The following is a 27,205-nucleotide window of genomic DNA, read 5'->3' as shown; positions in this document are numbered from 1 at the left end:
TAAATAAATTGTTTGTTTGTTACGTGATATTTTTACATGATTAGTATACATTATTTTGGTTAAATAAAAAAATTCCATAAGAGTTTTCATTAAATGTAATTTTTAGTAGATAAGTTTTTTAAATACTAATAATATAAATAATGTTTCAGTTTGATGTATATCGATAGTTATTTATATTGTAAAATTATATAAATTTGACATTTTTAAACGCATTGACACAAGTATTGAATTGTCGAGGTGAAAATAAGATAACTATCATTTTATTTATTACCAAAAAAATGATACTTTAACAATTAAGAATACTCAAAATAACTCGAATAATAAAAATTAATAAGTAGTTTTATTAATACCTATTCTAAAAGTTCACTGTACATATTATGTTATTATTAATTCATACAAAAATTTATAATATTTTACAAAAAATTTCGAATAAATTTCTATATAATTTACTTATATATGGGATTTCATTACAGTACACTTGTATTAAAATAAAAAAATGACATGAAAAGTTAAATTTTACCTTAAAGTAGTAGTCTGATAACGTAGGTTAGAACAATCGATTTTTTTTACTTATTTTATAAAGTAAATATTTTAAGTTCTCTGTAAAAATTTCAGACCGAAATTTAAAATATTAACAAAGTTATAACGAAAGTTCGAGAGCACTCCTTGAGTGCTAAATTTGTTCAAAATTTGAACAATGCCTTCAAATTTGATTTTAAATAACTTTGTTTTTTAGACTAAGATTTTTTTTTTCACCTCTAACTTTTCATTTTATAGCACGATTTGTCTGAAAAAAAAAAAATCACCGTTATTTTGCGACATTTATCGACTGTTATTTTTATACAAAATTTCATAATTGTAGTTTCGACGAGAATAACAAATCTGTAGCTCAATCTATTCGACATTATTGATTCAAATGTCTTCAAAAGTCAAAATCACCGGGACCGGCCAACAATTTTTTTTTTTTTAGGCGCCTACTTTGACAACTAGAAATAACAATAACAATAACAATAACAATTATAATAATAATTATAAGAAAATGTAAAATTAAATACAAAAATATTTTTTAGTATACTCTTAGATATCAATAATAATGTATTAAACAAAAATAAAACGATTGAATTATATTTTCCCTATTTTAGAAAAAAAAAAAAAAAAATATCCCGAAAGACGTAAAAAAAGAAAAAAAAAACAAGTTAGCAGACTACTACCTTAATTATGGTGATGATGTCGATAAATGATTAAAAATTAACAAATATTTAAAACAATCAACATACTCTTTCAAGTGTAATATAAAACACTGGAGGGAGTTACGATTTAATATGAAAATATTTGAATATTTGATTAGAATGAGATATCAGTGAAATATTAATAATAATAATAAAAATAAATATATGTATGAAATTATTACTATAATCTCTGGTCAGTCAATTGTTAAGTGAACACGAGAATCATTGGCTGCTAGTTTTATCAATGTCTTTTTAACTCGAAGAATTGGTAATCGTGCTGCTGGTTTGCCGTGCCAACATTCTCTCATGAGTTTTCCGATACCGGATAAAGTCTGTTTATAACAAATAAAAAAAAATAAGTTATTACTAAATAGTAATTTCATTTTATATTTAAGGAATTTAAATAATTAATTTCACTTTGAATATTTTAAAATAAAATACTAATACATACCGGATCTGAATGCCAACGATTCGGTAAAGGCGGTCTACGCTGATCATAAGAAACTAATTTACGCATCTCTTCAATTGATGGTTCTTGTGTGTTACTTGAAAGCCACTCCGAGTATGGAGCAGCATAGTCAAGAGCAACACCATTACTAATACATCGCCTACAGACTTCCCACATTATCAGACCAAGACTGTATATATCAGCACGTCGAAAACTCTCTAAACATTCGACGTTCATCCTTGATAGAAAAAAATAAAAAAAAAAAATTAGTATTGAAATTTATTAAAAATCTAGGGAAGAATATGTTTATATTAATTTACACTTACGTTTGCGATAATATTTCAGGACTCATATAGCGCTTAGTCCCTTGTCGTAAATCAATTCTATCGGTACTCAGCCGCTCTTGTGTTGTTGTAAGAGCGAAATCAGCAATTACACAACTGCCATTTGTTTTAACAAGAATATTTTTCGATTTAAGATTACGATGCGCTATTGAAGGCTTGCCTTTTGTACCATGTATTTCTGTGTGAAGGTATAATAGGCCATTTACCATTCCCAGACAAATATTAAGTGTTTGATGGTGTGTCAATGGATGAGGTGAACGATTTAAATAATCATAAAGTGACCCAAGAGGATGATAATGAGTTACGAGCCATAATTGTGTGCAGCTAGCTCTACTTGTCATATCACTTCCTACATAGCCAAGAATATTGTCATGGCGTGATGGCAAAAGGTGTGAATACACTTCAGTTTCACGTGCCCAAGCTGCTTCATCGCGCGAAAAATAAATTTTTACCGCAACGCTTTCACCGTGCCAAACTCCTCTCCAAACTTCTCCACCGAAGCCACTTGATCCTCCATTACCGAGACATTCAACCAATGCCACTTGTTTTGCTAGAGTACGTTGCACAAGCAATGGTAATCCCGAACCTGAGCCACTCGTTAAGCTTCTACCATCTAAGTATTCCTGAGAAAAAAAAAAAAAAAAAATTCATTAAATATTATTAATCAAGTGCTCATGTCTACAAAAATACACACTTTTAATGTACTGTCTCCCGCTGCAGTAGCTCGTAGTTCATGTGGATGATAATTGGTCGAAGATGTTAATGATGAAGAAGGAAAATGTAACATTGAAGGTTCTAATTCAGGATCAACTAATAATTTATTTCGTTTTAGAACTAAAGATCGTTTTCTTCGCGTTTTACTCAATAATGTAAAGAATATAATTCCACCAATAATGATAGAAACTACTATTATTGAACCCATAATTGAAAGAGCTAATTTAGTGGCATATTTTTCTCCGTTGTCTAAAAAATTATTATTATCATTAATTAATTTTAAGTTATAATAAATAAAATAGAAAATTATTATTTTCTAAATTTATTAGTTTGACTTACCGCTTAAAGGTTCTAAAACTGGAAATGGTCCTTTATTACACAAATCTGAAAAGCAGCATTCTACGTTGTATACAGCTTCTGACTTACTATTGGAAGGCTTTTTATTGCATGTCAACAATACTTGATCAGGCATTGAAGTACATGCTCTTTTTACCCTCTCTGTACCGTCAACTTCCCTGACCGTAGATTTCCAACACTGTTTTAATTAAATAAATAAAATTTGTATTATTAATTTCATACGAATATTTCAAAGATAATAATTCATTATAAAATACAAGTGAGTTATATTTAATTATTAAAAATTATTCTGTGAAAATTCAGAAAATATTTTTTGATGCAGTAATCAATTTTTTTAAAGTGTCATCAAAATATTTACAGTAATAATTTTAAAGGTAAGATTATTAATGAAATTTTATTTCAATAAATTCATCACAGTTAATTTTTACTTAAAATTTTATTGTAAGACCGACTTAAAAATTTTGATAAATATTAGAATAAAAATAAGTAATAAAACTTACAACAGCTGCATCATGGCAAAATTCGGGTTTTATACATTCATCTGCTTCACACGAATAGCATGTCAATTTTCTTTGTATTCCATGGACGTATTTTTCTTGATTTGGAAATTCTGTTGGTTCTTCACTGGCTAAACTGTTTTGTTTATCATCTAATAATGGTGCATGTTGTATGTCCCCTATTGACAAATTAATATTTTTAGAGAAATCTTAATTATATAAACATATAAATATAAAATAAATTGAGTAATTAAATAAAATTAATTATTCTGCTATACCTTGAGAAGATTTAACTCCTAAAGATATCATAAATATTATGATACATAGAATATTCGCCATTTCTGATTTATAGGCGCGTCGAAACAATGGGTTGTTGAAGTACTATACATTTAAATTGAGAATAACAGTATTAATAATTATATCTCATTGACTTTGTTATGCCAAAATAAAAAGTTTTTGTCCACATGATGCTTTTATTATCACTGCACTGTATAATTATTTTTATGAAGCACAGTTAAACACTTCACACCTTCTAATTGAAGGAGTAGGAAAAAATATGCAATTCGGTTATGTTTGGTTTTAATCCTCAATCCTCTAATACATAACACCTTCTTCGGTGTTTTTTAGCTACGGCGTAAGAGAGCGTAAGAGTGCATCAAGAGTCCGAGAAAGATGACTGTAATGTCATCTGCTGAAAAAATTTTTAACATTGTCATGACAATTTGCAGAATGGAAAGTCAAGATAAAGACATCTATTGATTTTATTTTGAATAAACTAGAAATTTGAATAGCGCGCCTTTATTTTAACCAATAAGGAATCAGGTCCCATTTTTTTACGAGTTTTGACTATTGACTAACTTCACACTTTCATGTATTTTTATTGAAGGGATTTTAACTGAAAAAATATTTAAAATACTTTTTTTTTTTAATTTTAAGAGTGAAAATTTTTTTTTTCTTTATGATTAATTCAAGAAGAGAACTTTTGAAAATTGTCCGATGCTAATTTCAGTTCCAAGGTAATTTATGAAAATTAATTCAGCAGGTAGTTGATAATTTTAAGAATTTTTGTAACAAATAAATTATGGCAAAAAAAATTAAAAAAAAAATTTTAATTTAGAAATTTTAAAAAACTACAAATGCAATTTTTTTAAAATAATTTTTTGGAGCAAATTTATTTGTTGAAAAAAATTAAAAAATTGTCAAGTGACAGCTAACCTTAATGTCATTGGTAATTTTCCTAGCAATTTACCTTACATTTGCTGAAATTTACCTTCTTGCTGTGAATATCTTGAATCAATAGATTAATAATAATTATTATTTAAAATTAAATTTATTTAGAAATTAACTGAGTCCTATATTTTAATTAATAACTATTTGTTTTTTGTTTTTTAGTAACCAATTCTTACTGAACTAAATCTGAAATAACTGTCGAATGCAGATGTCAGTATTTGTTTTATTTTTGAAAACGTTCTCAGTCGATAATAATTCTTCGTAAGTATACATGAGTTCAGGCTAATGTTTTTATTAATACGGCTATCAGAGTATATGTTTATATTTCGAGTAGTGTAGCAACATTTGTGGTTTGTGGTGATAAATTTCTCGAAATAATAAAACGGAACAATAAAAATTAAATATAAACAAAAGTTAAAATAATAAATCCAAATTAATTTGTGTAAATAAATTAAAAAAGCATAGTATGTGCATAACGTATATCGTGAAAAATAAAAATAATAAAATTTCTAATAAAGTCGCCGGACTGTTATAAAAGGTTAACGTTCTTAACGTATTTTACGCCGTTGCAACGCCAAATATAATGGAATTCGTTGTTTTTTTTTTCTCATTATAAATATCACTCGTAATTATTATTAATCACTAAATTAATATAATCTGTAAAATGTAATTAAGTAAAACAGAAAGTAATATAAAAAGTAAACGTATATATTTATATATATGTCAAATAAATTTTATTGATAGAATGAATGATAATGAAGACCTAACTGACAGGCAAAAAAATGATGAATTATTAAAGAGGCAAGAAATTATAAATGATAAGGCAAAGTTAGCAGAAATAAAGACAAATCGTAATTTATATTCGACAAAACAAGAATCCAACTTGATTGATAATCAATTAAGTAGCTATCGAGTTCAACCATATCCATTTACATTTATCTCAGCTGTAAAACAAAAATTAGCATTTGCTGTTCAAAGTGAAAATGATAATTTAAATAATAAATTTCAACAATACTTGATGGTAAATGAAGTTGGAAAAATGGATTTTACAAAGCCATTAAAAATTGTAAAATCACTTCCTAAAACATCTGATTATTCAAATCCGTCTCGTGAAAGCACAGCACAACGAAAAAATCTATCTTCAATTCAATCAATCCAGCAAGAGGAAATTATTTTAAATAAAGAGAGTAATAAAATTTCTAAAAGTTCGGATCGTGTAAGTAAAAAATTGGATTTTTTATTGTCACAAGAATTATTAAATGAGGATATTCATTTAAAAACGCCTGATGTTCCATTTCAGTTATTTACACGAAAAAAATTAGAACACACACGAGATAATTCTCGTGAAAAAGAAAATCGCACTAAAAGAATAAAAAAGGATGATTTAAATTTATCAAGAGAAAGTGATTCACTTGCTGAAGAAACAAAACGTGTAAAACATTCAAAACATGTTTCACGTCGGGATGTCAAAGATTTAATATCTAATTCGTCTGTAAAAAGTGATCGGCATTCAACGAATTTAATGAAAAATATTGACCCGGTAAAAAAATCCAAAACAACAAATTTTGGATTATCTAATAAAAAAGATGAAAAAAAAGTCAGATCATCGAGTTTACAATCGGCAAAATTATCAAGAGATAAATCTCTTGAAGCAAGAGGTAAAACTACACGCAGTGAATCAACATCCGATCGTAATTATAAGCTACATGACTATATTACAACTAGAGAAAGTTCAAGATTGTCTAATATTGATTTTCAAAATCAAAATTCAAATGGTTTATTGCAAAATGATGATCAACAAAAATATCGTAATTTATTAGATAGTAAACAATTAAAGCATCAATTAACTTCTAAAGAATTATACAAAAAAAATTTAGAAAAGAAAAAATTATCAACAAATAAACTTCATCATCGACCAAGTGGAATATCTGTTCATGAATCCCGTTCGGATGACAATGAATTAATTACTAAATCAGATAGCATTTATACAGAATTATCATCTCAACAAATAGAAAATAAAGATGAAAAAATAACTTCAACTAGTAATCAAAATTTAACATCAATTAATGAATTTAATAGTATTAATGGTTTTAAAAAAGTTGATACAACTCAATCATCAGATGAAATATTTTTAGATCCACGTAAAATATCATTTAGAGACCATGGTAATTCTCCACAAGATGATTTTTGTAATTTAATTACACCTGATTTGAATTTAGTTTATCGGCCTAAGCGAAAAAAAGATTTACAGCGTAAATCTTTTCCAAATGATGATTCAATACAAGGAACTATTAAACAAAAATCTCATTCATCGAATGAAAAACAAGACAATGTGCCTTTATTACACCCAACTGCATTACACATGCAGTTTCAAGCGGAGTTACATTTGTTTGATTCGTACAATGAATCTATTAGACAAGTTATGGATGTTGAAAATTCGTTATATAATGTTAAACAAAATCAAGAAAGAAAAAAATTGCAAATGCAACGATTAATGCATGATACTAATGACAGTAGTCCAATTACAGAAAAAGCTAATGAAATTAATAATGATCATTTGATGTTAAAAGATGATATTACTACTCCAGAAGAAAATAAAACTAGTGTTCAAGTAGCAGAAGTCCAAACTCAAACAGCAAATGATATTGCTACTCAAACAGAAACTTTATTTACTCGTGACAATAATCAACCGCAGCTACTACATCATGAAATAATTAATGCACCTGAATATTTGTCAAATCCACCTAAAATATCATTGAAAACAATTGAATTTGATGATTTTAATCAATTTGAGGATATTTCACAGCCGAGTAAAATTAGAACAATGTCTGAGATAAGTTTACATGAAACAACATCATCGATAAAAACTGAAACTGGTACTGAAATAAATATATCAACTCGTGATGTCACTTGTTCTTTCAACAAAGATATTGATTTAGAAATGGAGCAGTTAATAAAAGATGAAAAACAAATGTATGATAAAATTGAAATGTTATTCAAATCACGCGAAAAAACTCTACATGATCGTACTAGAAAATTAGTTAAATTAGAAGAGCAAAAACGTGCGCTAAGAGATACCGGACAAGATAGTAGGATCAGTTCTGTAAAGAAGAAACAAAGAGCTTTATTATTAAAATTGCAGCAAGAAAAAGATGAAATGAATCGATTGAAAGAATTGCATAAACTAGCAAGTCAAGAACGTAAATTAATGTTACAAAAACAAAGGAATATGTTCAATCCTCAAATGTCAACAAAAAATTTTTTGACTAAATTAAAACGTAGCGCTGATTGTCAATCACCTAGAAGATTATCCGGCCCAATGAAAGGATATAATATACGAAGTAATAGTTCTATTAGCTCATTAATAGATTCAGATAAATCCCAAATAGATCGGTCACAGCTGGATGAAAAACTTAATATTTCTGATGTAAGTGTAAATGATAAAATAAATGAAAAATCATTTCCAGATTTAGAAACTCTGACGTCTTCCAAAATTGTTGATTTGAAGAATAATAAATATCAAAAATATTTTGAAGAATCTAGTAATTCATCACATTTAGAAATATCATCTTCTCAAAAATGTCATCAAATGAGAACACGTAAATTTGAAGAAAAAATGCCGAAAAGTGATTTATTGTGTTTAAAATCTTATCAATTAGATCTTGGATCAAAATTACGAATGTGTCAAAATAGTAATAATAATGTGGCTGTAAATAAACCTGTGGATAATTCACCGGTTGTTAAATGTGAGTCTAATACACTCGGAGATTCATCAAAAAAATCTAAACTGAGAGATAAAGGTGATATTATTATTGATGACGATGATAATCATGAAGTAATTAAAGGTTTAAAGAAAATTGATAAACCGATAATTTTGGAAAGAGATTCAGTAAAAAAATCTCCGTATAATCAGGACTCTAAAGCTAACAGTAAGCGCAAGAATACTAAAACTTTTAAAAGTAAGTCATCGACAAATATACTAGCGGAAAATATTTCGAAATCAACGTTGAATCTTCATAGTTCTAATGATATTGTTAAGCACAAACGGTCAAAGTTTGAAAAAGAATTGATGCCGTTGGAAGACAAATATCCACAACCTATATTTGAAGAAATAAGTTTGAATGACAGTCAAAATTCATTTCAAGCTCTTGTTAAACATTCTCGAGTAGTTAAAGAAAAAAATAATAAGCTTTTACGTGATATCGCCAGTGAACGTAAAGCTGCAGAAAACATATCAGCACAACATATGATTGAAAATAGTTTAATCGATTGTGATAATTCAAATATTAATATTAAGGACGGAGATTTACAAAATCTTGGAAATATATCGACCAGATCACAAGTAAGCACTTTTACTATTTCACGTCACAGTTCTGGAGATAGCGAAAAGAGTTACTCAAGATCAGTCGTAATTAGATCACAGCAAGATCATCATTTCAAAACATCTAAAAAATTGGAACAGTGAGTACAACTATTATTTCGGATTTTATCAATTAAATCAATTATATTTATTTAAAAAATAAATAAATTAACACTTTTGTTATATTTTAACGGCAGTATACATTCTATTAATAAACGTGAAATGCAGTGTATTCATGATAGTCCGAAAGTTTTATAAAAATAGATCTTTAGTAGATTTTGTATCATGCTTAAAATTAAACATTATCAATGCATTTAGTTATTTTAAAATTTCATCTTGAAATTAACATTTAAAAAAAATTTCATTTTTTATTTTATTGAATTATTTGTCTTGTGCTTTATAATTTTTTGTTTTTTTTTTTAATTAAAATTAACAGAAAACATTCGAATTTTATTAACTTTTTTTAATTTCATTGAATTATAATTAATTGAATAAAATATTACAGAGTCTTACATGCACGAGAAGCTGCTCTTAACTCCCGTCGTAATTGTGTAGAAGATTGGATTGCCTGGCATGCAAAGCTCAAAGCAGAAGAAAATCGTGTAGCTCGTATGGAGGAAGCTGCTTTGAAACTTGTCACTGCTACCGCTAATGCTTTTTCTTGTAATGGTAAGTTATTTATCTATTAATAAAGAATGTCGTAATTTAAAGGTCCTTTTTTATTTTACATTTATAGACTAGAAAATAATTTACTAATTTTAAGGCAATAAGCGTTTTTTTTTTTTTTTTTTTTTTTTTTTTGTAAGCCATAAATTTATATTTATCTAATTGAAAACATTTCTTCTTCAAGATACAACAATATCGTCTGACACCAGTGATGTAGAGGGTAGAGTTGAATTACTCGCTGAAAAACTTGCTGAAAGACGCATGGAAATGGTGAAACTTAAAAAGGAAGCTCGAAAGCAAGCGAAGCAAAGATTGAAAGCGCTTGAGGCAAATTTACTTAATCAAATAACTGTAAGTAATTATTAAGAAATATTAAATATTATTTTTAGATGCTTAAGAGTCATTACTGATAAAAAATTTTTTTTTTTTTTAAATTTAGAAATATGACAAGACGATAAATGAAATGCGGAAGAAATTAGAACAAAAAAGACACTCAATGAAAGAAAGCGATAAACTAGCTATTGAAGCAAAATCAATAGCTGATTTAAAAGTACCTGAGATACCTATTAAACGTATTGAAGAAATTTATAGAAAAAATGATTTATTGCGTTCATGTTTAGAAACAGGATCAATTGGTAATAATTTAATTATTAAATCCAATAGTAATCATAATGATCAATCAACAAACTTACATGTGAGTGAGAGTGATGATCAAATAAATTACAGTATTAAAAGGGTTTTAGAAAAAAATAGATCAAGTACATCGACTAAAAATTCATCGAAAAAAATAACGAAGAGTACAAATTTAAATGATAACGAAATAGATGACAAACAGTTATCGACAGCAATTATGTCATCTGATTCAACTGAACGAAAATCTGTTAGTTTTGATAGTAATGACATTTCTCCTAAATCCAATACTTCAACGTCGATTTATTCACAAAGAACCAATAATACACACAATGATAAACAGTTATTAAAACATTCATTACACCAAGAAACGAGTGAAAATAATGGAAGTATATTTTCCAATAAAATTAATTTATTAAACCTTAATAATAATAATCTTAGTGAAGACATAAATACATTGGAAAATGATCTTAAAACGTTATCAGAATTAGTGTCACGTTTTAGCAAAAAATCAGAAGAAAAATCACAATCAATATCCAATCAACCTGTTAATGAATTAAGTACGTTAAAAGATATTACTGAAAACTTGTCTAAGTCTGAAGTTATCCAAGATGAGGTAACTGATAAATCAAGAGAACCAGAAGATGTAAGTGATGTGTTAATAATAAAAACTCCAACATCAAATATACAAACTGCAGTGGAAAGTGTTTCTGATGAAGCATCTACAATATTACCAAGTAAATCAGTAGAATCAAAATTGTCTACTGAAATTGATTTCGAAGCCAAAAGCAAAGAAATTCTTAATGTCGTTGAAAAATCAATTATTTCAGAACACTCTAAATTTTCCGGAAATAATTTTGAAATTACTGGTGCCGCTTTAGAACAAAGTATGTTAAATTTACACAAAGATAATGAAGCTTTATCATCAGATTTTAATTCATTAGAAGGTGACATTAAATCAATTTCTGAAATAATATCAAAAATGACATCTAGTAAAAATTTAAGCATTGCTATTGATAATGTATCATCTTCGGACACTTCATACGATTCTTATTCACCTCAATCATTTCATGTACCTGATTTAGATTTGAAAAAATTAGACCAAAATTCTCAAACAACTACTGAAATAATTGATAGTAACGTGAATGATTCAATAAAAAATCAAGATGGTAAATTATCTGAACAAGAGTTTGATTATACAACAGAAACTGTCGAAGAAATTAGTGATAAAATAACAGAATATGATGAAAATATTGATGAAGAATTAGAAAATTCGAATAGATTGATCGAAGACGTTGAAGATGATAAAATTATGACGGATACTGAAAATATTTGTAATAAAGACACAAAAAATGAAATTTCTACTTCAATGCATTCAAAATCCAATGAATTTAGTCAATCTTTACAAAATAATTCAAGAGAAGGAGAACAAGATGATGATGACGAAAGTTCTAAAGAATTTAATGACGACGGGACAATATCTAATTCATTTAAAGTAGTTTCGCGAGATATCGATAGTCATCAATTGTCTCAATCAAATGAAACTTTTGAACATGAACATGAAGAGAAAAATGTTACAGATTCATATTATCAGAAAGATTTAACAAATGATACGAATACCGAAGAATCTCTATTTATTCCCACTGGAGAGTCAACTAATATACATGAACTTCAATCTCAACTCCAAAAAACTACGGCCGATAGTATGCAAGAAAACGATAAAAGTCATGGTGATGAACTAGGTGATATTTTAGATATAATTGAACGTGATCAAAACCCGGAACAACCATTTGAATCAGTCGGTATTCTAAGTAAAATAAATTCAAATGATGGTAAAGAAAATAATTCATTTTACAGCAATGAATTGAATATGACAACTGATTATGAGCCTGTTTTACAAAAAATAACCGAATCATTACAAAGTTTAGAGAGAAATATTGAAAATCGTACTCGTGATAAAGAATTAGGTAAAGTTAATAGTGTAGAAGAAAAAGATTTGAATTTTAGTGAAGAAATAGAAAAAATTGATTCAAAAGTCGAATTGAATGAATATCTTGATGAAGCTTTAGACTTATTACACGAAGATAGTGAAGAACATAGTAGGAAACAACTTGAAAATAATGACAAATTTATAATGCCTGAAGTACAAAATTCGAAAAAATTACAAAGTGACAAATTTAATAAAATAGTTTCACATACAACACAAATAAGAGATCCTGAATATGAAGATATTTCCGAAGAAAGTCTCGAAGTTTCAGAAATTTTAGATAAATCAGAAACTTTTAAATCTAAACCACAAAAATCAAATAAAATGGCTGAAAGATACGAAGCAGTACAACAACCGGATGACGTGTTAAGGATACTCGATGAAATAACTCAAAAATCTTTATCAAGTATAATAAAAGAGCCAGTTAATCGAAAGCCGTTGAATCTTACAGTTCAATCACCTAAGTATTATTCAGATGACATTTCGGACAAGGACTCTGAAATTAAAGAAAATACCGGAGTCATTATCGAAGAAATTGATGATATTAAAAGTCATTTAGAAATTAATTTGAAACATTCAAATGAACGTGGTAAAATTTTATGTGATAAAAGTGACGCTCCTAATAAAGTTGGTGATGACGGTGATCTTGCCGAAACTCCTAGAGAAATTTCTGAACTTGAAATGGATTCACCGAAAGATCAAAATGAATCGTGTTTAGATATTGAAGTATTAAATGATAGTTTATTAGTTAATGATAGAAATAGTAGCAAATTAAAAGAATTAAAATCTGAGATAAAATCTGATGGTGTCCTCACGACTTCAGAAAAAGATATTGAAATGATGATTGATAAGTTACGAGGTAATATTTATTTAATAAACTGTTTAATATAGATAAATGTTTAATATTAATTTTTTATTAATCATTAATTATAACTTACAGCTTCACTAAACCAACCAGGACTTGAAGTAGTAGATTTAAATGCAAGGCTTCTTCGAATCGAACAACTACAGATAGAATTACAGGTGAATATATTTAGGACATATCTATTTCATACGTATAAAAATTTTTGATTTTTTTCTTTAAATTTATATTTTTTGCTTTTATTGGCGCTAAAAATATTTTAAATTAAAATTATTTTTATTATTGGGAGAATAATAAACCATTCAAGTATACTATAGTTAATTTATTTAAATTAAATTAAATTCAAAGCAAAAAACAACATAAACTAAATGATTTTAATAGACATAAAATTTATTTTAGCGGTCAAAATAAATACTCAAAATAATTTTTTTTTTTTTAATGTCTGTAATATTAATAATCACGTAATTAATGGATGTCCCCTAATTTATCGCAATGGTTAATATTAATTATATATTTTATTTGCAGATTAAGCAATTGGAAGCGGAAGAAGTGTCTTATTATGTTAGAGAAATTCCAAATAAACCACCACCACCTTACACACCACCTGGCATTGGAAGCCTCTCACCAGAATCATCTCCAACGTTACCACTCGCAATAGTGCCAACAAATATTGATGAATTAACAGCTTTTACTGAAAAAGCAACAGTTATTATATTCAACGCCCAACAATCGGGAAAAGATGTGATGTCATTGGAGGTACCACCAGAAATAAACGAATTGAACAATGACACCAATAAAGTAGTTAAAAAAGATCGCGAAGTATACAATACATTTTTATTTGACCTTTGTAAAGAAGCATTTGCTGAACTTTACCAATCTGATTACGAAAAGCCAGGTCCAAGCTGGACTAAACCGAATGTAAAAACAAAACCAGTTATAAAAATTCCAAAAACTATTGATGAATTGAATGAATATGTTAATAAAGAAGTAGCAACATTATTTGGGTTCAAAACAAAATTACAACGTGAGAATATGGTAATGCGATGGAGTAGAAAGCGACGAGATAGAGTTGATGAATTATTAGCTAGAGAAGCTCAAGCTGAAGAAGATGAGTGGACAAAGTTTCATCATGACGAATTAGCTGTAAAAAATGAACTAACTGTAGCGATACTTGATACGTTAATTTTTGAAACGACTAATGTTGTAAAAACAGTTTATGCTAAAAAACGACGAATTATGTTTTAATTTTATTTCTTTTGTTTGTTTGTTTGTGTATAGATAAGTGTAGTTTTTTAATTATATTATATTTTGTCATTTTTTTCTGAGACTTCAATGTCATGCTCAAGTACTTATAATTATAATATACCATCATCCGCAGCGAAATATTTAAAACCTAAGACTGATTGCTTTGGGGCCATTTTTCTGTTGAAATTAAATTGAAATTTTTTATTCTACACTCAATTTATTATAAAAAATGGATAATTGTATTGAATATAACTATACATATGTACCTGTATACTTTGTGTATTTTTGTTTTAATATTGATTGACAATTTTATTTACTTTTACTGTTGTTAATTAAATACTTATCTATCAAATGTGTATTTTGTTGTGATCAAAATTTACTAATGGTAATTCAATAATTTTCAAAATTATTCAACCTGATATTAGTTAGTGTAAATAGAAAATTAAATATTAATACTTTTTCACATGTTACATTACTATTATATATAAAATATTAAATAACGATAACAATAAATATTAGAATTATTATGAAAAATATGTTATTTTTAATTTTAGAAATGTACTAGCCGAACTCCACTGATATATAATATGTTGCCATGATAATTTCAGAAGAAATACTAGTGACATCGCTCTTTGGGGTGAGATTATTATCTGCAGTGTCAATGGTATAATTTTGGTTGATGTTCATTCTTCGTGTATACAGCTAACGTTCCCACTTCTCTTTTCGTTTGTATGTTCTCCCTGAAATGAATAAAATTTTCAAAATATAAAATCTCGTTTTAAAACATCTTATTAGTACCTTTTCTGGATGCAGTAGTTTTCTTCTTTCTAAATGTTTGCAACCTCGTTATTTCAAATGTTCTCATTGACGTAACAGAGTTCGACGTTATTGTTTTTAATTTTTCTTCTCTAAGCGTGGTTACTGCCTGAGACGTTGTTGTTATATCACTTACAGTTGGCAAGAACGTCGTATCTTCATTACGTGCCGTTGTTCTCTCAGCTGTAGTCAGCGGCAATGTTGGTGTCCACGTAACCTCTCTAGAACTTGAGGTTGTCTCGGTTGTGGTCGGCAGCACTTTTGTCGTGTATGTTTCTTCTTTAAGTGTTGTTGTTGTCTCAGTTGTAGACAGTAGAAACGTTGTTAGAGTCTCTTCATTGAGTGCTGTTGTTCTCTCAGTTGTAGTCAGCAGTAACGCTGTTGTCAACGTTACCTTTTCAGAACTGGAGGATGTCTCAGTTGTAGTCGGCAGCACTGTTGTCGTCGACGTTTTATCTTCAAGTGTTGTTGTTGTCTCAATTGTAGTCGACAATAACGTTGGTGTCCACGTAACCTCTCTAGAACTTGAGGTTGTCTCGGTTGTGGTCGGCAGCACTGTTGTCGTGTATGTTTCTTCTTTAAGTGTTGTTGTTGTCTCAGTTGTAGACGGCAGAAACGTTGTTAGAGTCTCTTCATTGAGTGCTGTTGTTCTCTCAGTTGTAGTTAGCAGTAACGCTAGTGTCCACGTTACCTCTTTAGAACTTGAGGTTGTCTCGGTTGTGGTCGGCAGCACTGTTGTCGTCGACGTTTTATCTTCAAGTGTTGTTGTTGTCTCAATTGTAGTCGACAATAACGTTGGTGTCCACGTAACCTCTCTAGAACTTGAGGTTGTCTCGGTTGTGGTCGGCAGCACTGTTGTCGTGTATGTTTCTTCTTTAAGTATTGTTGTTGTCTCAGTTGTAGTCGGCAGCACTGTTGTCGTGGACGTTTTACCTTCAAGTGTTGTTGTTGTCTCAATTGTAGTCGACAATAACGTTGGTGTCCACGTAACCTCTCTAGAACTTGAGGTTGTCTCGGTTGTGGTCGGCAGCACTGTTGTCGTGTATGTTTCTTCTTTAAGTGTTGTTGTTGTCTCAGTTGTAGACGGTAGAAACGTTGTTAGAGTCTCTTCATTGAGCGCTGTTGTTCTCTCAGTTGTAGTTAGCAGTAACGTTGTTGTCAACGTTACCTCTTCAGAACTGGAGGATGTCTCAGTTGTAGTCGGCAGCACTGTTGTCGTGTACGTTTTATCTTCATGTGTTGTTGTTGTCTCAATTGTACTCGACCGTAACGTTGTTGTCCACGTTACCTCTTGAGAACTAGAGGTTATTTTGGTTGTAGTCGGCAGCACTTTTGTCGTGGACAATTCTTCTTCAAATGTAGTTATTTTCTTAGTTATAGTTTGAAGGAACGTCGTTGAAGTCTCTTCTTCAAGTGTTGTCTCAGTTATAATCGGCAACACTGTTGTCGTAGACGTTTTTTCTTCAAATGTCGTTGTTTTCTCAGTTGTAGTTTGAAGAAACGTCGTGGATGTCTCTTCTTCAAGTGTTGTTGTCAACGTTACCTCTTCAGTACTAGAGATTTTCTCAGTTGTAGTCGGCAGCACTGTTGTCGTGGATGTTTCTTCTTCAACTGTTGTTGTCTCAGTTACAGTCGACAGAACCGGTGTCGAAGTGGTTTCTTTAGATGTTGACGCTTCCTCGGCTGTAGTAGGAGGAAATGTTGATGTTTTTTCTCCAACTGTTACCTTAGCTGTAGTCAGCAGAACGGTTGTTGCTATCGTTTCTTCCTTCGTTGTTATAGTAGGTGTAGTCGGTAGATCAGTTATCGTCGTTTCTTCCTTCAGTGTTGTTATTGTTGCCATTGTCGTTACCGGTAAAAAATCATCGTACATGCTTATGCATTAACTTTATGCACGATTATGCATGAATATGTGCCAGAAATGTCCGTACATGATCATGCAAAGCCAAAGTTCTCATGTCGGACCAAGCACATACATGCTCTTTTATTCCTGGCAATTATTCAGGTATGGCAATATTAGTTTGGTCCAGTCGTTTGATTTCTCCAATTTCTATTATTTTTTCATACGACCTGCATTGAAAATGCGAGTTTCAATGCCTGTCGAGCCAACCAAAACTAGTCAATTTCAGACCAATGCGACTGTTGCCGGGCAGGAATCAATCATTTTCTTCTCGGCGGGCAGAAAATGACTATTTTCTGCCCGCGAGAATAAATTGCAGCTTCATTTTCAATTCTATCAGAGTATCTTTTATTTATTTTATACCTTTAGAATTATCATTCTAACCATTAATTGTACTAACATATTATAATTCTGTTACTAAGCATATAAATAAGAATGACAAAAGAAAACTATTTAATTTATGTATAATCTTTAGTTAAAAATAATTGTAGTTTTTAATTTTCTTATTAAGTTTTATAATACAATGGTATTTTCGCTATTCTTCTGAAACTATCTAGTTCTGGTTGGCTCCAGACATTGAAACTAGCAATCTTAATGCAACTTATATGAAAAATATAATGTGTGAAGCGGGATGAAACACGATTTCAGACAGAGTGATGCCAGTCGCTTTGCTCGGGCAGGCAATTTCATTATGGTCTGAAATCGTTTTGTTTCATCCGTAGTGACACAATATACTATTACATTTTTAAGCATTTTGAGTAGATTTTTTTCATGAATCATTATCGATACCTCGATAGTGTTCTGATATAATTTTTTCAATTTAAGAAGAATTACACGAGGATCAATAAAAAGTTTAATAATATTATATTGAAACAGAGTTGTTAATTGATTTGATGCCTTCTATGACTAATCAAGCACGATCATGCTAGACCATGCGTGTAAAGATTGAATAGTCGTGCAGGAACTTGTATGATTGAGTAGCACTTTGTATGATCATACACGATTTTTTCTTGACCAGGTTTAATAATAATTTGCATGATAATTTTTCACGTACTCAGAATCATCGAGCTCGATCTAGTAGTAAGAATAATTACTCATGAACTCGCTTGATTGTGCACAATTATTTATGATCATGCATGAATTATGCTTCTTCAGCCTAATCATTCATGATTATTCTTATAAGAATATAAATCTTAAAAAAATTTTACAAATTGTTCTGAAACAAATCACAGTATTGTTTCCGAATCTACAATAATGTTTCAGCCAAGAAATAATAGCCAATTATTAGTAAAAATAAACTGTTACTCCACTATCAAAAAAATAGTTTTATTCTTGTGTACAGTCTATGTCAGTCTAAACTCCGGCTAAACTAACAATGTTAATTTTAATAATTCCAAATTAAGTAATTCGAGTAACCGAAAGCAATAATCATGTATAAGCAGGCTTCATTAAGTATGACCATGTAGGATCATTTGAAGTCACAATCAAACAACCATGTGCGCTCATGTCTGATGATTTTCAGTGTGTGGAAAATTATTATGCATGATCAAACACAAATAATGCATGATCAAATTTGGGCAAGCAGGATTCGTGTATGATCATACAAAGTTACATTTGGTCACGCAGGCAAATGTACGACTTTTCGATCTGTAATGCGTAAAATCACTCTTATGCATGATAATGCATGATTCATGCGTGGTCGTGTATCAGAATGCCCAAGACATATGCTTGATATAGCATATTAATGCATGTTGATTTTTTCTCGAGTTAGCAAAACGGTTGTTGTCATCGATGCTACCTTGAGTGTTGTAGTTTTTAAAGTTGTCGGCGGCAAAACCGATGTAGTTATCGTTTCCACGTTTAGTGTTGTTGATATTGGAACTGTAGTCAGCTGAGCTGTTGATGTCATTTCTCCTTTTGATGTTGTCGGTGTCGGAATTGTAATCGGCTGAAGTGTTGTCATCGTCAAAGTTGTGGTTGGAAAAATTGTTGTCGTCGTTTCTTCCTTTATTGTTGTTGTCTCAAGAGTTGTAGTTGGTAAAACTGTTATCGTTTTTGGAGGTGAAGTCAGCTGGATTGTTGTCGTATCTACATTGGGCGTTGTTGTCTTTAGAGTTGTAGTTAGCATGATTGTAGTCGTTGCCGGAGTTGTAGTAAGCAGAACTGTTGTTGTCGTTTCCTGTTTCAGTGTTGTAGTTTTTTGAGTTGAAGTTGGTTGAATAGTTGTAGTCGTTTCTATGTTGAGTATCGTCGTCTTAAAAGTGGTAGTCGGCAAAATCGTAGTCGTTTCTAAAATTGTAGTTGGCAAACTTGTTGTTGTTTTCGGAGTTGTAGTCGGCATAATTGTTGTCGTCATTTCTAATTTAGGTGTTGTCATCTTTAAAGTTGTAGTTGGCAACATGGTAGTCATTTTTGGAGTTGTAGTCAGCTGAACTGTTGTTGTTGTTTCCTGTTTCAGTGTTGTAGTTTTTTGAGTTGAAGTTGGTTGAATTGTTGAAGTCGTTTCTATGTTGGGTATCCTCCTCTTTAAAGTGGTAGCCGGCGAAATCGTAGTCATTTCTAAAATTGTAGTTGGCAAACTTGTTGTTGTTTTCGGAGTTGTAGTCGGCATAATTGTTGTCGTCATTTCTAGTTTAGGTGTTGTTGTCTTTAAAGTTGTAGTTGACAACATGGTAGTCATTTTTGGAGTTGTAGTCAGCGGAACTGTTGTTGTTGTTTCCGGAGTTGTAGAGGGCGTAACTGTGGTCGTCGTTTCTAGCTTTTGTGTCGTCGTTTTAGCAGTTGTCGTCAGCTGAACTGTTGTCGTTTCTAAAATTGAAGTTGATAAAATTGTAGTCGTTTTTGGAAATGTGGACAGTTTAATTGCTGTTGGTGTTTTTGGAGTAGTAGTCGACGCAACTGTTGTTGTCGTTTCTAATTTGGGTGTTGTTGTCTTTGGAGTTGTAGTTTGCAAGATTGCTGTCGTTTTTGGAGTTGTGGTCGGCAGAACTGTTGTCGGTGTTTCTACTTTAGGTGTTGTCGTCTTGAGTGTCGTAGTTGGAAAAATTGTAGTCGTTTTAGAAGTCGTGGTCGGTTGAACTGTTGTTGTTATTTTTAAAATTGTAGTTAGCAACGTTGTTGCCGGCTGAACTGTTGTTGTTATTTCCGGAGTTGGAGTTAGCTGAACTGTTGTTGTTGTTATAAAAATTGTAGTTGGCAAAATTGTTGTCGATTGTGGAGTTGTAGTCGGTAGAGGCGTTGTTGTTGGTGTTTTTGGAATTGTAGTCAGCTGGACTGATGTTGTTTCTACTTTAGTAGTTGTCGTCTTCAGAGTTGTAGTTTGCAAGATTGGTGTCGATTTCGAAATTGTGGTCGGTTGAACTGTTGTCATTGTTTCTCCTTTATGTGCTGTCGTCTTCAGAGTTGTAGTTTGCAAGATTGGTGTCGATTTCGAAATTGTGGTCGGTTGAACTGTTGTCATTGTTTCTCCTTTATGTGCTGTCGTCTTCAGAGTTGTAGTCGGCTGAACTGTTGTTGTCGTTATTACAATTGTAGTTGGCAAAGCTGTAGTCGTTTTGGGAGGAGTAGTCGGTTTAACCGTTGTTTTTGTTTTCGGGGTTGTAATCGGCTGAACTGTTGTTGTCGTCGGTATCTTTGGAGTCGTCGTTATTGGGGTTGTGGTCGGCTTACCTGGTGTCGTTGTTTCTACTTGATGTGTGGTCGTCTTTAGAGTTGTAGTCGGTTGAACTGTTGTTGTCGTTATCATAATTGTAGTTGGCAAAATTGTTGTCGTTTTTGGAGTTGTAGTCGGTTTAGCCGTTGTTGTTGTTGGTTCCGGAATCGTAGTCGGCTGAACTGTTGTTGTCGTGTCTACTGTAGAGGTCGTCGTCATTAGAGTTGTAGTTGGCAAAATTGTTGTCATTTTTGGAGTTGTAGTCGGTTGAGCCGTTGTTGTTGTCGTTTCCGGAGTTGTAGTCGGCTGAACTGTTGTTGTCGTTATTAGAATTGTAGTTGGCAAAATTGTTGTCGTTTTTGTAATTGTGGTCGGTTGAACTGTTGTTGTCGTTATCATAATTGTAGTTGGCAAAATTGTTGTCGTTTTTGGAGTTGTAGTCGGTTTAGCCGTTGTTGTTGTTGGTTCCGGAATCGTAGTCGGCTGAACTGTTGTTGTCGTGTCTACTGTAGAGGTCGTCGTCATTAGAGTTGTAGTTGGCAAAATTGTAGTCGTTTTCGAAGTAGTTGTCGGCTTAACTGTTGCCGTTGTTTCTTCTTTATGTGTTGTCGTCCTTATAGTTGTAGTCGGCTGAACTGTTGTTGTCGTCATTAGAATCGTAGTTGGCAAAATTGTTGTCATTTTTGGAGTTGTAGTCGGTTGAGCCGTTGTTGTTGTTGTTTTCGGAATCGTAGTGGGCTGAACTGTTGTTGTCGTTATTAGAATTGTAGTTGGCAAAATTGTTGTCGTTTTTGTAATTGTGGTCGGTTGAACTGTTGTTGTCGTTATCATAATTGTAGTTGGCAAAATTGTTGTCGTTTTTGGAGTTGTAGTCGGTTTAGCCGTTGTTGTTGTTGGTTCCGGAATCGTAGTCGGCTGAACTGTTGTTGTCGTGTCTACTGTAGAGGTCGTCGTCATTAGAGTTGTAGTTGGCAAAATTGTAGTCGTTTTCGAAGTAGTTGTCGGCTTCACTGTTGCCGTTGTTTCTTCTTTATGTGTTGTCGTCCTTATAGTTGTAGTCGGCTGAACTGTTGTTGTCGTCATTAGAATCGTAGTTGGCAAAATTGTTGTCATTTTTGGAGTTGTAGTCGGTTGAGCCGTTGTTGTTGTTGTTTTCGGAATCGTAGTGGGCTGAACTGTTGTTGTCGTTATTAGAATTGTAGTTGGCAAAATTGTTGTCGTTTTTGTAATTGTGGTCGGTTGAACTGTTGTTGTCGTTATCATAATTGTAGTTGGCAAAATTGTTGTCGTTTTTGGAGTTGTAGTCGGTTTAGCCGTTGTTGTTGTTGGTTCCGGAATCGTAGTCGGCTGAACTGTTGTTGTCGTTTCTACTGTAGAGGTCGTCGTCATTAGAGTTGTAGTTGGCAAAATTGTAGTCGTTTTCGAAGTAGTTGTCGGCTTCACTGTTGCCGTTGTTTCTTCTTTATGTGTTGTCGTCCTTATAGTTGTAGTCGGCTGAACTGTTGTTGTCGTCATTAGAATCGTAGTTGGCAAAATTGTTGTCATTTTTGGAGTTGTAGTCGGTTGAGCCGTTGTTGTTGTTGTTTTCGGAATCGTAGTGGGCTGAACTGTTGTTGTCGTTTCCGGAGTTGTAGTCGGCTGAACTGTTGTTGTCGTTATTAGAATTGTAGTTGGCAAAATTGTTGTCGTTTTTGTAATTGTGGTCGGTTGTACTGTTGTTGTCGTTATCATAATTGTAGTTGGCAAAATTGTTGTCGTTTTTGGAGTTGTAGTCGGTTTAGCCGTTGTTGTTGTTGGTTCCGGAATCGTAGTCGGCTGAACTGTTGTTGTCGTTTCTACTGTAGAGGTCGTCGTCTTTAGAGTTGTAGTTGGCAAAATTGTAGTCGTTTTCGAAGTAGTTGTCGGCTTCACTGTTGCCGTTGTATCTTCTTTATGTGTTGTCGTCCTTATCGTTGTAGTCGGCTGAACTGTTGTTGTCGTCATTAGAATCGTAGTTGGCAAAATTGTTGTCATTTTTGGAGTTGTAGTCGGTTGAGCCGTTGTTGTTGTTGTTTTCGGAATCGTAGTGGGCTGAACTGTTGTTGTCGTTTCCGGAGTTGTAGTCGGCTGAACTGTTGTTGTCGTTATTAGAATTGTAGTTGGCAAAATTGTTGTCGTTTTTGTAATTGTGGTCGGTTGTACTGTTGTTGTCGTTATTAGAAGTGTAGTTGGCAACGTTGTTGTCGTTTTTGGTGTTGTAGTCGGTTTAACCGTTGTTGTAGTCGTTTTCGTTATTGTAGTGGGCTGAACCGTTGTTGTTTTTTCCGGAGTTGTAGTCAGCTGAACTGTTGTTGTCGTTATTAGAATTGTAGTTGGTAAAATTATTGTCGTTTTTGAAGTTGTAGTCGGTTTAGTCGTTGTTGTTGTTGTTTCCGGAATCGTAGTCGGCTGAACTGTTGTTGTTGTTTCCGGACTTGAAGTCGGCTGAACCGTTGTTGTTGTTTCCGGAGTTGTAGTCGGCTGAACTGTTGTTGTCCTTTTGAAAATTGTAGTTGGCAACGTTGTTGTTGTTTCCGGAGTTGTAGTCGGCTGAACTGTTGTTGTGGTCGTTTTCGGTGTTGTAGTCGGCTGAACCGTTGTTGTTGTTTCTGGAGTTGTAGTCGGCTGAACTGTTGTTGTCGTTATTAGAATTGTAGTTGGTAAAATTGTTGTCGTTTTTGGATTTGTAGTAGGTTTAGTCGTTGTTGTAGTCGTTTTCGTTATTGTAGTGGGCTGAACCGTTGTTGTTTTTTCCGGAGTTGTAGTCGGCTGAACTGTTGTTGTCGTTATTAGAATTGTAGTTGGTAAAATTGTTGTCGTTTTTGAAGTTGTGGTCGGTTTAGTCGTTGTTGTTGTTGCTTCCGGAATTGTAGTCGGCTGAACTGTTGTTGTCATTATTAGAATTGTAGTTGGCAACGTTGTTGTCGTTTTTCGCGTTGTAGTCGGTTTAACCGTTGTTGTTGTTTCCGGAGTTGTAGTCGGCTGAACCGTTGTTGTTGTTTCCGGAGTTGTAGTCGGCTGAACCGTTGTTGTTGTTTCCGGAGTTGGAGTCGACTGAACCGTTGTTGTTGTTTCCGGAGTTGTAGTCGGCTGAACCGTTGTTGTTGTTTCCGGAGTTGTAGTCGGCTGAACTGTTGTTGTGGTCGTTTTCGGTGTTGTAGTCGGCTGAACCGTTGTTGTTGTTTCCGGAGTTGTAGTCGACTGAACCGTTATTGTTGTTTCCGGAGTTGTAGTCGGCTGAACCGTTGTTGTTGTTTCCGGAGTTGTAGTCGGCTGAACTGTTGTTGTTGTTTCCGGAGTTGTAGTCGGCTGAACTGTTGTTGTCGTTTTGAAAATTGTAGTTGGCAACGTTGTTGTTGTTTCCGGAGTTGTAGTCGGCTGAACCGTTGTTGTTGTTTCCGGAGTTGTAGTCGGCTGAACTGTTGTTGTGGTCGTTTTCGGTGTTGTAGTCGACTGAACCGTTGTTGTTGTTTCCGGAGTTGTAGTCGGCTGAACCGTTGTTGTTGTTTCCGGAGTTGTAGTCGGCTGAACCGATGTTGTTGTTTCCGGAGTTGTAGTCGGCTGAACTGTTGTTGTCGTTTTGAAAATTGTAGTTGGCAACGTTGTTGTTGTTTCCGGAGTTGTAGTCGGCTGAACCGTTGTTGTTGTTTCCGGAGTTGTAGTCGGCTGAACTGTTGTTGTGGTCGTTTTCGGTGTTGTAGTCGGCTGAACCGTTGTTGTTGTTTCCGGACTTGTAGTCGGCTGAACCGTTGTTGTTGTTTCCGGAGTTGTAGTCGGCTGAACCGTTGTTGTTGTTTCCGGAGTTGTAGTCGGCTGAACTGTTGTTGTCCTTTGAAAATTGTAGTTGGCAACGTTGTTGTTGTTTCCGGAGTTGTAGTCGGCTGAACCGTTGTTGTTGTTTCCGGAGTTGTAGTCGGCTGAACCGTTGTTGTTGTTTCCGGAGTTGTAGTCGGCTGAACCGTTGTTGTTGTTTCCGGAGTTGTAGTCGGCTGAACTGTTGTTGTGGTCGTTTTCGGTGTTGTAGTCGGCTGAACCGTTGTTGTTGTTTCCGGAGTTGTAGTCGGCTGAACTGTTGTTGTCCTTTTGAAAATTGTAGTTGGCAACGTTGTTGTTGTTTCCGGAGTTGTAGTCGGCTGAACCGTTGTTGTTGTTTCCGGAGTTGTAGTCGGCTGAACCGTTGTTGTTGTTTCCGGAGTTGTAGTCGGCTGAACCGTTGTTGTTGTTTCCGGAGTGGTCGTCGACTCAACTGTTGTTGTCGTTTCTAATTCAGGAGTTGTCGTCTTCAGAGTTGTAGTTTGCAAAATTGTAGTCGTTTTTGGAGTTGTGGTTGGCTTAACTGTGGTTGTCGTTTCTGGAGTTGTAGTCAGCTTTACTGTTGTCGTCGTTATTGGAGTTGTAGTCGGTTGAACTGTTGTCGTTGTTTCTAAAATTGTCGTTGGTAAATTTGTAGTCGTTTTTGGAGTTGTGGTTGGTTCAATCGTTGTTGTTGTTTTCGGAGTGGTAGTCGTCTCAACTGTTGTTGTCGTTTCTACCTTGGGTGTGGTTTTCTTCAGAGTTGTAGTTTCTATTGTTGTTGTCGTTTTTAGGGTTGTAGTTGGCAAATCTGTTGTTGTTTCTTCCTCTAGTGTAGTTGGTTTCGGAGTAGTCGTGGGCACATTCATTATTGTCGTCATTTCTTTCTTTAATGTCGTTCTTTTTAGAGTGGTCGGAAATAATGTCTTCGATTTTTTAGGGTTCATAGTCTGTAGTGGTGGAACAGGTTGAAGAGGGGGTGCAGGTGGGAGTGGTGAGAGGGGCGCTACCGAAGGGAGTGGTGGAGCAGGTGGAAGAGGCGGTAAAGGTGGAAGTGGTGGAAGTGGTGGAAGTGGTGGTAGTGGTGGTAGAGGCGGAAGCGGAGCAGGACGCGCTGGTGTTACAGGTTTTTTCTTTTTCGGAGGTTTTGGTGGCGGTTTCGGTTTCGGTGGTTTAGATTTTGGTGGCGGTTTCGGTTTCGGTGGTTTAGATTTTGGTGGCGGTTTCGGTTTCGGTGGTTTAGATTTTGGTGGTGGTTTCGGTTTCGGTGGTTTAGATTTTGGTGGTGGAGGCTTTTTTGGTACAGAACTTGGTTGATCATAATACTCGTAATCATAATAGTACGATGGTAATAACCAATTATGTACCATCGATCCTAGAAGAATGCATCGCCTATGAACTTCATTCTTAATCAATGTTATATTTTTCTGCAATTGGTTTTCCCTGTGATATTCTTGGGTTGATGATTTCTTTCTACTGGACCGGTTAACCAAATTATTTAATTTTCTAGTTTGTACACTGAACGATGTAGTAAATTGATTCCGGAAATTTCTGGTAGTGGTGATTTTTGTTTCTTCTTTGGGAAACTTGAAGTACTTTGAATCTGGTCTATATAACTTTTTTTTCGTATACTTTTTCCGCAAGCCTTGTCTTTTTTTCACTGTTACGTTAAACAACAATGATCGGAAATCATTGTAAGTAATTGCTTGATTGTTCTCATCGCTATTATGCAAAGATTCAGTTTTCATTCCAATAAATACATCATTTTCATTTAAGATTATGATCACCAACAAAAGTTTTGCAATTACAGAATTCCTCATACTCCTTGTAGAAGTGAATAATTTCACATAACTAATTACAAAAATTTATCAAAACTAATTTTGATTTTCCTATACACAATGAAAATTATAACTTATACTTTACCTTCGAGATCTCGTTTTATATATCTAATCAATTAAATGTTTCAATATCACACGAGAACACATGAGAGTATAAATATATATGTGTGTACGTATATACGAATATTGGCATATCAATCCTTACATTCAGTTGTACAAATCCATGTATTGCGGCTTATTACAATCATCTTTTATACAATTATTTTATTTAAAAAAACGAAACGTTAACATTTTTATTAAATCTAATTTAATTAAGCAAAAACTTTTTTCAAACGAATACGTGACTACCCAACTTTGATACTAAATTGATGGAAAAAAAATGCTGTAAGATTAAAGTCTCGACACGCTACTCCGTATAAATTTTATTATTATATAAAACTTTATAATGTGATTGCGTATTATAAAATTTAAATTGAATCTACACGTATAAAATCGATTATATACTGTGATTTTTTATAAAGATCATAGTAAGCAATCAAACTAATTCATATTCATGAATATTCGGGAAGTAAAGCTTAGATATGCTCAGACCTTATTTGAACTAATGTGTGGAAACATGT

General features: G+C 32.7%; 3 protein-coding genes across 5 annotated transcripts; 1 reads left to right on the top strand and 2 right to left on the bottom strand.

Annotated features, from left to right (window-relative positions):
- Window positions 1-167: 167 nt before the first annotated feature.
- On the bottom strand, window positions 168-4,179 carry Sax (type I BMP receptor saxophone). Of its 2 annotated transcripts, none has more exons than XR_012481001.1 (8): window positions 3,868-4,179; window positions 3,593-3,768; window positions 3,075-3,270; window positions 2,716-2,984; window positions 2,004-2,644; window positions 1,681-1,915; window positions 1,212-1,561; window positions 168-787 (listed from the first exon to the last, which is right to left on the bottom strand). XR_012481001.1 is itself a non-coding variant. In XM_074259382.1 (8 exons), exons 1-7 carry the CDS (start codon window positions 3,926-3,928, stop codon window positions 1,424-1,426), a joined length of 1,716 nt encoding a protein of 571 aa, XP_074115483.1. In that variant the 5' UTR covers window positions 3,929-4,179; the 3' UTR covers window positions 168-787; window positions 1,412-1,423. The 2 variants fall into 2 exon arrangements, 1 of the variants encoding a protein (XP_074115483.1); XM_074259382.1 differs by having other exon boundaries at window positions 1,412-1,561.
- Window positions 4,180-5,142: 963 nt separating this feature from the next.
- Window positions 5,143-14,840, top strand: LOC141538084 (uncharacterized). Of its 2 annotated transcripts, XM_074259377.1 has the most exons (7): window positions 5,143-6,035; window positions 6,120-9,280; window positions 9,685-9,848; window positions 10,030-10,196; window positions 10,285-13,321; window positions 13,403-13,485; window positions 13,850-14,840. In XM_074259377.1, exons 1-7 carry the CDS (start codon window positions 5,565-5,567, stop codon window positions 14,567-14,569), a joined length of 7,803 nt encoding a protein of 2,600 aa, XP_074115478.1. In that variant the 5' UTR covers window positions 5,143-5,564; the 3' UTR covers window positions 14,570-14,840. The 2 variants fall into 2 exon arrangements, with proteins under 2 accessions (XP_074115478.1, XP_074115477.1); XM_074259376.1 differs by having other exon boundaries at window positions 5,143-9,280.
- Window positions 14,629-27,125, bottom strand: LOC141538258 (uncharacterized). The gene is given in 5 exon segments (XM_074259636.1): window positions 14,629-15,309; window positions 15,368-17,204; window positions 19,084-25,120; window positions 25,123-26,598; window positions 26,671-27,125. Coding segments are annotated over 4 exon segments (9,357 nt in total). The 5' UTR covers window positions 26,568-26,598; window positions 26,671-27,125; the 3' UTR covers window positions 14,629-15,271.
- Between the last annotated feature and the right edge of the window lie 80 nt (window positions 27,126-27,205).

The sequence above is a fragment of the Cotesia typhae genome, unplaced genomic scaffold, assembly GCF_013202065.1.
Source record: "Cotesia typhae breed Kobodo isofemale line unplaced genomic scaffold, CoteBio_Ctyphae contig_20, whole genome shotgun sequence".
Lineage (NCBI taxonomy): Eukaryota > Metazoa > Arthropoda > Insecta > Hymenoptera > Braconidae > Cotesia > Cotesia typhae.
The sequence above is the reverse complement of the archived record's forward strand: the minus strand, read 5'-3'. Positions and strand labels throughout refer to the sequence as shown.

Excerpts from the sequence above, each read along its gene's own strand:
- LOC141538084 (XM_074259376.1), top strand. The coding sequence starts at position 5,565 with ATGAATGATAATGAAGACCTAACTGACAGGCAAAAAAATGATGAATTA. Across the intron at positions 10,197-10,284 it reads ATTTACTTAATCAAATAACT|AAATATGACAAGACGATAAA; the intron begins GTAAGTAATTAT and ends TTTTAAATTTAG. Across the intron at positions 13,486-13,849 it reads AACTACAGATAGAATTACAG|ATTAAGCAATTGGAAGCGGA; the intron begins GTGAATATATTT and ends TTTTATTTGCAG.
- Sax (XM_074259382.1), bottom strand. The coding sequence starts at position 3,928 with ATGGCGAATATTCTATGTATCATAATATTTATGATATCTTTAGGAGTT. Across the intron at positions 3,271-3,592 it reads TTTGCCATGATGCAGCTGTT|TGTTGGAAATCTACGGTCAG; the intron begins GTAAGTTTTATT and ends TAATTAAAACAG. Across the intron at positions 1,916-2,003 it reads CCTGAAATATTATCGCAAAC|GATGAACGTCGAATGTTTAG; the intron begins GTAAGTGTAAAT and ends TTTTCTATCAAG.